Source organism: Triticum urartu, chromosome 4 (genome assembly GCF_003073215.2).
Source record: "Triticum urartu cultivar G1812 chromosome 4, Tu2.1, whole genome shotgun sequence".
Classification (NCBI taxonomy): domain Eukaryota; kingdom Viridiplantae; phylum Streptophyta; class Magnoliopsida; order Poales; family Poaceae; genus Triticum; species Triticum urartu.
This window is the reverse complement of record NC_053025.1, coordinates 88980723-88990295: the sequence shown is the minus strand read 5'-3', so window position 1 is coordinate 88990295 and position 9573 is coordinate 88980723. Positions and strand designations below refer to the sequence as shown.

Sequence of the window (9573 nt, the reverse complement as noted above, 5' to 3'; positions counted from 1 at the left end):
GGTACCTGTTAGTTAGCAAACGCTCTGATAAAAAGGAATCCAAAAACCTGCGGTACACGTTACAATGTACAATTTGTGGACTGCACAAGTAGTGTAAGAGCGACCCCGATGCATTTTGATGAGAGAAATGTTGAGTAAAGGACACAAAAGGTCGAGGACACGTCCGGGCCAAAGAAGATCACGTGAGTGCATGCTCGAATCAGCCTCGTATTTTGATTTCGCAAGCACAAGAAGAACAGTGAGAAATGATCAAATCGATATATAGCGGTATAGGAGCCCACACAACACAAGCGTCCATGCATGTCCTCCCTGTGAGGGGCATATGTTTCTCTCTCCACAACAACCACGGCGACTTGTTGCACCGGAACAGCAAGGAGAAGGCCCGGCCATCTTCGTCCGGTGAGGCCGCTGACACATGCATGCCAATCCCGGACAAGCTACGCGCCAAGAGTTATTGCCAACGGACACGCACACACTCATCACTCTCCTCCCTCCCTCCTCCACTCCCCCTCACTCTCTCTCTCTCTACACCACAGTACACTGCCCGCATCGCTCTCTCCCGATCTCTTCTCTCTCCTGCCTCCCTTTTTAACCACCTCTGCGCCCTCCACCACCTTACACAGCACAGCGCAGCACAGCCACACTGATTCAGCCAGCCAGCTAGCGAGCGACGGAGCGAGCGAGCGACGGAGCGAGCGAGCGAGCTTGGCCAACCACAAGCCACCTAGCTAGCTAGCTAGCTCCCCCGGCCTTCTTGCGCCACGACCGACCACTCGCTCGCTCGGGCCATGATGAGCGGCGGCAGGATGAACGCGGCGGCGAGCGACGACTTCCCGTTCGGGGCAATGCAGCCGCCGCCCTACGTCGGCTTCGAGCACGCCGGCATGGTGCAGGCCGGCGGCGGAGGGGGAGGCCAGCGCCACCAGGGCGCGATGATGTACGACAACTTCGACTTCGCGGCGGCCGCGGCCGCCTTCGGCCAGTTCCAGGACACGCCGCACCACCAGATGCTGGCGCTGCCGCCGAACGGAAGCGGCGCTGGCGGGCTGCTCCCCATGGCCCCGCCGCCCATGCCCGGGATGCAGCTGCAGATGCCGCCCATGGGCATGCACGGCCACGGCGACGTGTACCCGGCGCTCGGGATGGTGAAGCGCGAGGGCGGCGGCGCGGGCGACGCGGGGAGGATCGGGCTCAACCTCGGCCGGCGGACCTACTTCTCCCCCGGCGACATGATGGCCGTGGACCGGCTGCTGATGCGTTCCCGCCTGGGCGGCGTGTTCGGGCTCGGGTTCGGCGGCGCGCACCACCAGCCGCCTCGGTGCCAGGCGGAGGGCTGCAAGGCGGACCTCTCCGGCGCCAAGCACTACCACCGGCGACACAAGGTGTGCGAGTACCACGCCAAGGCGTCCCTCGTCGCCGCCGCCGGCAAGCAGCAGCGTTTCTGCCAGCAGTGCAGCAGGTCAGACCCCCACTCCGTCCCCCCCTCTCTCTCTCCCCCCAGAAATGGAACAGTAGTTCTCGCGCATCGGGGGAGGCGATGTTCTTGCAGAGGCCTGGTATAGCTAGAGCTAGGTTGCAGCAAGTCTAGGGCAGTAGGGCCGCTGGAAGCTGTCTGCCTTTTCAGTTCGCGCTCTGATTCGGCTCATGTCCATTGTCCTTTGCGGCCATGGAAAAGCTCTCCCTTGTGCAAAAGCCGGCCGAGATGAGATGACCAGTCATGTCAACCAAAAAAAGACAAGAGAAAACACTGCTCCATGGCATGGCATGGTGGAGTAGTAGGTCATGCATGCACCTGCGCGCATCTGCCCATGGCGTTTTCTTTCCTTGGTGGTTTTCCGGGGATCGATCGATGGGCGGACCGGAGAAAGGATCGTGGAAAGGGGGAGAATCAAAAGCGAGAGGGAAAAGGCTGCGTGCTTCGGGATGCCGCTGCAGAGAGCAGGCTAGGGTGAGAGGAGAGGAGGGAGACGCTGGCTGATCCGGTGCCAGGCTTTTGCCCTGACCATATCTCTTCCCCGGCCTTTTCTCTTTATGCTCCTATTGACCAACGTTGCAGCGGAGGATGCCAGTGGCGACTAGACTTTTGCATGCCAATTATAGTTTTCTTCACCCTCCATGCTCGTCATCTCGTGTATCGATCAACATTATTTGGTTGAACGGTAGATGCTATTTACTGCTAGCATTTTGTTAGCTAAAGATTTTTTTTGCGAGGTTTGTTAGCTAAAGATTGACTAGCTAGTTAGTTTGGTTTTTTACAGAGGAAAATATTGAGTTAAGTTTGTTGGTGGTGTAGGTTCCACGTGCTCACCGAGTTCGACGAGGCCAAGAGGAGCTGCCGGAAGAGGCTGGCCGAGCACAACCGCCGCCGGAGGAAGCCGGCGAGCAGCAGCACGACGGCAACGTCCAAGGACTCGGCGCCGCCTTCCAAGAAACACAACGCCGGTGCCATCTCCAGCTCCTATGCCGCCGACAACAACAGTAAGCTAGCTAGCGTGCATTTACCTTTCCTTTACTTGCATCCTACCTAGTGCCATTGATCACCGCTAACCACTACGGGTACTAATTAGTTTCCTTTTCTACGTACGATGAAGCAGCTTTGAGCGCCGCCAAGTCGACCATCTCGTCGAACACGAGCGCCATCAGCTGCCTGCAGCAGCACGACCAGAGCAAGGCGGCGGCGACGGCGAGGCCGATGACACTCACCCTCGGCGAGCCGCGGGAGAAGGACGACCACCAGCAGCAGCTCAACAGCGCCATGCAGCTCCACCACCACCACCAGGAGCAGCAGCACTTCATCACCTCCCTGCTTCAGCAGAACAACAACAACGGCAACGGCAACAGCAACATCCTGTCGTGCTCCTCGGTGTGCTCCAGTGGGTTGCCATCCGCCGGGGCGGCCAACGGCGAGGTCTCCGACCAGAACAACACCAGCAACCATGGCGGCGGCGGCAACAACAACAATAACATGCATCTGTTTGAGGTGGACTTCATGTAGACCGATCGATGCAGGTGAGCTTGTAGGTCCATGCATGGAGCCATGGAGTGGTCACCAGCCTAAGCCTAGCACTGTCTCAACAGTGTCCTTTAATTAATTTGTGTGTAGGTAAAAAAAAAAGGAGAGCAAAAAACCTTAAGGGTATAGTCCATAGTCTCAAAGTGGTGAGATCAGCTAGGAAAGGCTGTGCAACCTAGCATGCATGCCTTTCTCCCAACTTTCTTTCCCGCAGTGCTAGCTCCTGTAGTGCTGCAAGCAAGCATGCCTTTCTGTCATTTTCTGTTTCAGTGAGGAAATAATGTTTGTGTCATTATCTTAGCCCTGTTAATTGTTTTTACTCACTGTCCACCTCGCATTCAAGTTTCTGTGTTACTGCATTATATATCTCCCACAGCTAGCTAGTCAACAAATAGATGTGGGTGTGTGACTAGCTCCAAGAGGATAATTCAAAATTTTAACATTTACCGCCTGCCCAATCCAAGAGGTCCCAACGCACATTACTCGAGAATCTTTGCGAATCTGCCATTGCCTAAGCTATTAACCTCGGCCGTTTTTACTGGGATGCAACGCATGGAGTATCAGGAGTAATTCCAAGGGTTGGACCATGCATGCAAATGCTTGCCGTTAGTATTAACTGCATGTCAAGATGGAGCCCTCCCTCCACCCCACAGATCCTGCCTGGGCACGTACGTACGTACGTACGCGAGAGGCTTAATGCACGACAAGGCTGGCTACCCAGCTACTAGAGTGACTAGTAGTACGTACGTACGTGCGTGCTCATCCACAGTAGTGGAGTGCTGCCCGCACCATCATTCATTCATTCATTCATGCATGCGCATGGAGTTCATTAACTAAAGCCACGGATGGATGTGCATGTGGCCGCTAATTTTGCGTCGGATCTTTGCTTGCACGCTGGGCGTCTTGCTGCCCCCGGATGCGACGTGGGGCTGTAGCGGCCCGTCCTGGGATCTGGGGCGTTCATCCCGTCGTACGTGTGTATTTGGAGGGCCGTACGTGCATGCATGCATGCATGCGGCAGAAGATTGAATGCTGCCTGCGCGCAGGAGGGGGTGGTTAATGCGGCCGGGCCCGTCGCTTGCTTGCATGCATGCATGCGGCGCAGGGCGAGGCAAATCGTGTCTGCTCGCTCGCCATCGGGGTTGGGACATGGGTGGCCGATCGTAATGCATGCATGCATGGATGAGACGGCCATTCATGGCGTATTTGCTTGCCGATTCGGTTGCCTCCGAGGGCCTGGACCGCGCATTGAAGCGTTAGCGGGGCGCACTAATTTCGAGCGCCTACATTCGTAGATGATGTGGATGCATGTAGTAGTACATGTGCTCAAGGGAACGGATGTCCAGGGGAATACCCCACTTCGTAGTGAACGAGGAAATGAAACGCTGACACCTGAAAAAAAATGTGTTAGCTGAATTTTCGGACCATAACACAATCGGGGCTAAAAGTTGTCGCATTAGTCCCGGTTGCAGAACCGGGACTAAAGTCCCTCTGCAACCGGGATTGATGCCCTGTGTTGTAGTGTCACCATACAACAGGCAGTATTCCTCTTCAGCCTTTGTTTTCTTCTTCCAATAATGCTGGGTTTACAGGACCTTGCGTACATCCATTTCGCCCTAACTTTTTTTTTGAGAAATACCACTTCACCCTAACTAAACTGCCCCCTTGATTTTTAGGGTGGGCCCACGTCCCGAATTCGGCCCAATGTAGAACCACCACGTCAGATTATATGTAAGATAAGTATAAGAGCATGATTAATAAGAGAGCCCGTTGCAGGCTATATAGCAAGGCCATGTCACATAAAGCCTTCATTAAAGCCCACTAATACAATAACTTGGCTGTAGACTAACTATTGAAATAACTATACCATTTAATACTTGCATGCAAAGGGAGGCAAGGAAGGCCACGTGATTGGGGGAAAGGATGAAAAGTCTTCGTTTTAGCTTTCACATGGCTGCATGCGAGCTACTTTTTCTTTGTTTCTAGCGCAGTAGGGCTTCAGCCGACTGAAAGTGAAGCGCCCGCTTCCGGGAGGAGGATTTGCAGTCTATGGGGACATATACACCCTATATGGAAAAAAAAATTAGTAATTCAACAAAAAGTCAAAAATTCCTGAAAATATTTTAAAACAAACTTGACCTTCTACTGTACTCGTGAGAAAAAATCCACTCCAAAAAAATATCCCTTTGACTTCTTTTAAAAAAAGACAAAATTTTGGCTAAAATAGTGTGAATAGTGACCTATAATAGCAAATAAATTTTGTCTTTTTTGATGTGTGGTCAACTTTTGTTTTTTTCGTGAAAACTTATATACTAGTGCAAAAGTAAGTCAAGTGTTTTGTCAAAATACTTATTACCTATTTTGACTTTTTATTAAAATATTTTTTAAAAATCCCCATATAGATTGCATATACAACCAGGAACCATTGGGTATTACCCCCGCTTCCTTCTCTTTCTTCTCTTCTCTCTTTTCCAAGTAGGATTCTGATGACATGGAATGGTTTATAGCCTGCTGACTGGGACCTATTGTACTTGCTCTAAGAATCGTTACGTAAGCGTAGCATCGCTCTTCTTCTTCTGGCGCATGGCTTTGATTCCCGTGTCGCCAACAACCACCGACCGACCGCCATCCGCCGCCCCCTGCCGCCCCACCCGCCTCCCCTCACCGCACCGCCTCCCATCGCAATGCTGGCGCGACCCAAGTCCATCCATCTAAATTACTCTGACGTCCACGTCCTGTTGTTCGACGCCGGCAGCCCATGAACGTATTTCCTTACCTCCGCCGGGACGTTGCTGGACGATTCCTCTCGCATGGCCGCCCCCGTCACCGATGAGGTCCTGGCTCGACCTTGTTATTAGGGTCGACGCTTGTTGCCAACGCAAATAATTCTTGGTACTTGATGTTTGGTAAATCCCATTCCTGTTCTTCCGCCAAGATTCAGTGAACCCTTAATTAACCCACTCGGCTAATCTGATATGGGGCCGTGTCTAGCTCGGCGGTGCTGCCACGGACCGACCCCTCCGGCGACTTCGCATGCACGCCAAATCTGTGCGTGCCAGTGCGTGTTTATCCGCAAGCGCCGAATCTGCGGGCAGCGTCGAGCAGTCCTGCCTGCTCGCTGCAGCTCGCAGAGGGGCTCAAGTCAGGTCGCCCATGTCATCTAGGAGCCGGACCTGATCGCTCGCAGTGGCTGCCGGGAGACGACGCTCGTGGCCGCCCTACCCCGGTCAGCCTGGGCTCTGCAGAGTGGGCCTGGGGAAGAAATGGGTGCGGGATAAGACCGGTAGGACACCCCCCAGCGGTACCAGGCCACGGCCAGTTACTTTTTTTAATTCATACGTTTGAAATAATCCCTTCGTCTCATAATATAAGAGCATTTTTGACACTAGTGTCGTAGATTGATCTTATATTATAGTGGGATGGAGGAATAGTAAATTGCCTAAGCAAACATACAAAAAGAAAATTTAAAATGGTACAAAAACGGTTACCGCGTACTGATGAAAAAAAATTCTACCCACTGTTAAAATATCTGTCATGCATTTGAAACATATTCATCTCGTAATTAAAAGATGTTTTGTGTATTGTAAGGATTCATCTTATGTCAAAAAATGCACATTGTATCTTCAAATAATGTCTTCTCATATTTTTACAAGATTAATCCCGGATTTGAAAAAACATATATTAAAAATCATATATTTTGGGTAGAAATGTAGATTAAAATAATAAAACCGTGCATGTGTGAAAATATATAGAAAAGTGAAAATGTTCAATTTATAAGGAGAAAAAATCAAGAAAAAAGGGAATAAAAATAACAAGAAATATATGCATGAAAAAACTAACAAAAAATAAAATGGGGATTAAAAATAACAAAAAGAGAAAGAGAAACAAAAACTCTAGAGGGCCTTGCCCATCTAAAAAAAATCTAAAGAATACAAATTGGCTTGGAAATGGAAAGAAAACCACTAGAAAAAATAGAGATAAAAATAAAATTATCGCCCCCCCTCGCATGCACATATAGCATTGAGGGTGATCTCTGTGTTTTTGTCAATCAACTAACTTAGAGCATCTCCAATAATAGGGCATAAATGTTTTACAGGAAATTTTGGTAAAAGAAATGTTACTCCAACAGATGCTCTTGATGTCAAATTTGCTTCAATTATTTTATGGCTGTCAAAAACAACACCAACTGCTGCAAATATACAACACTTGGGTTGCTGTCGCAATACCAAAACAGTTGCAAAGAACCCACAACTACTAGATCGCAAAGCAAATTTGGATGACACATTTTTCATAGCTAAAAAAACCCAGTTGAACCAAAGCTTCGCATATGATTGGGTTGAGCATCAGAGAATCAAAGCTTCGTGCACTATACCCCTCTTAATAGTACGATGGTCCTATGAATCAATAAAGAGAAAGAAGAACAACGAAATAAATTCTACATCTTCACTTCGTCTTCGACTTATCTCGGCTGCAATCAATTCCTTTGGATGCCACAGAACCACTTGTTTCATGTCAACAATTTTTAGGGGTCGCTCTCGAAAGCATAATCTTCGTTGATAATACTTGCTGACACGCAGGATATTATCTTCGGAGTTTATATCAAACTTCTCATGACATGAGGGACCTGTTACTCTGTGTGCACTGGCAAACACATTAGTCCCTTACTGTTTATGTCAACAATCTTCAAAACATAAGGAGGCAAAAACATTTCACCAACCATCACACATGTTGGTGAGAACAAAACTTCGTAACCCACACTAGATCAGGTCAACAAAAAATATTCAGTTGAGATGAAATTTTATTAGTACATGTTGCGAACTCATCAGTCTAATAATCTCCCAAATTTTGTGCCATCTAGTTCAATGGTTTGAGAGCAGCTCATAGGTTATTAGAGGGGATAGAACCTGCGTTAACTCTGTTTTGTTGTTGTCCTACCACTTGTAGTTACTGTTGTTGCGGATGCTGGTTGGCAAGGTTCTGAGAGTATTGTAAATCGATGGAGTTTCTAAGGAAGACTATGTACACATTTCCTATATACATAAAAAGTTGATCGTCACTATCCTATTTATCTGAACATGCACATATGCCACCTCACCACACATGCCACCTCATGAATTATTATTCTCTCTTTCTTAGTTGCATGCTCCACCTAACTAGCGTACCTAATGCACATGCATGCATGGAAAATGTTTACCTCAATTCACAACCACGCATAAAAAAAGTTTTACACTATACAATAATCACATACTCCATAGAACCAATCTCATTAGAATATATTGCAACCAGTTCCCGCCGCAACACGCGGGGTATCATCTAGTTCTCATAGTGAAAGTTGTGTGGGCTGGTTCGTATGTGTCTGTGTTTGTACTCCCGTTGTGTGGAGGTTCTTCCACGTGAAATTATTGTGTGATCTATGCTTATTGTTCTGTTATTCGGTTGCTTACGTGTTGGCTAAAACTATCCCAAAGTTCACTGTAAACTAGGCTGCCAAGGCGATGATATTATGGACATTGACTGTGTCGATGAATTGGTACACTGCTTTGCGTTGGAATTTCTAGGATCGATCACAGTAGAGTAGTTGAACACACGCGAACAAAAACTTTTGCCAAAGGCATATGACATGCCTTCTTGTGTACGTGGCTTAGTGTGTCGTCGCAACCTCATGTTGTAAAACTTCCCTTCTATCAATGAAAAGATATGCATCATTAATGAATTCGCAAACAAAAAAAGACACGTGACATGACTCCTCTTTTTATTTATTTCTCTGAAAATCACACGTTAGAAAACCATGGGCTAGTTGTGCTTATATACACGACACACCTATCCTAAGCCTACATGACTCAACACCATCTAGGACTACTACTACAGTACTACTCCAAATACCAGTGCTTATACAATTTCCAAGCCGTGTAGTACTGCTATCTTCATCCGGATTTATTAAGCCCCCTTGTATTGTGTGCCAGATTTTGACAAACTATATTACTAAACGAGAAAGCTAAATTCCCGCCGACTGTAATTTTGCAACAGATCCGCACAATTCAGATGCCGTTAGATTCGGATTGGACGGATAATCTGCATGCTTGATTTTTAACGCAATTCTCGGTCGCCCCGTGATTCCCACTCCCGCTTCGCACGTCCCGTGATTCCTGCTCAATCAACCCCGCTCCCTTTCGGGACTTTTTTCCCCTCGCGTTGCCCGCTTCCCCTTTTCCTTCCTGAAAAGAGTAAAAATTTGGGAGAAAATGGAATCGAACCCAGAACATCCTTGTTATCTTGCAGGGCACATAACCACCAAGACTAAATTGAGGTCGTGACTAAATTCAGTTTTTCTAACTTTTGTACCTGTAATAAACGTGGCATGAATAATAAAGTGTCCTTTTTCTTCTTTCCTTTTTTTCACCGAATTTTCCTTCTTTTTCCTACTATTTTTTCTTCATTTTAATAGTCAAATGGCTTGGCTGCTCTGTTAGTATTTTTAGGTTGAGGCCTTTTTTACCCCCAATTTCTTGCGTTTAGTAGGAAGAACACTTACAAGAAAACAAATGCATAATGTTGGGTAT

General features: G+C 48.1%; 1 protein-coding gene across 2 annotated transcripts; it reads left to right on the top strand.

The window, feature by feature from the left end:
• Positions 1-612: 612 nt before the first annotated feature.
• On the top strand, positions 613-3336 carry LOC125553605 (squamosa promoter-binding-like protein 10). Of its 2 annotated transcripts, none has more exons than XM_048717366.1 (3): positions 613-1459; positions 2294-2478; positions 2592-3336. In XM_048717366.1, exons 1-3 carry the CDS (start codon positions 789-791, stop codon positions 2993-2995), a joined length of 1260 nt encoding a protein of 419 aa, XP_048573323.1. In that variant the 5' UTR covers positions 613-788; the 3' UTR covers positions 2996-3336. The 2 variants fall into 2 exon arrangements, with proteins under 2 accessions (XP_048573323.1, XP_048573324.1); XM_048717367.1 differs by having other exon boundaries at positions 615-1459; positions 2595-3336.
• Positions 3337-9573: the final 6237 nt, after the last annotated feature.

What these genes read in the sequence shown, in the direction of transcription:
- LOC125553605 (XM_048717366.1), top strand. Translation starts at nt 789, where the DNA reads ATGATGAGCGGCGGCAGGATGAACGCGGCGGCGAGCGACGACTTCCCG. An exon ending in TTCTGCCAGCAGTGCAGCAG is followed by an intron (nt 1,460 to 2,293) that starts GTCAGACCCCCA and finishes TTGGTGGTGTAG; the next exon opens with GTTCCACGTGCTCACCGAGT. An exon ending in CTATGCCGCCGACAACAACA is followed by an intron (nt 2,479 to 2,591) that starts GTAAGCTAGCTA and finishes CGTACGATGAAG; the next exon opens with CAGCTTTGAGCGCCGCCAAG.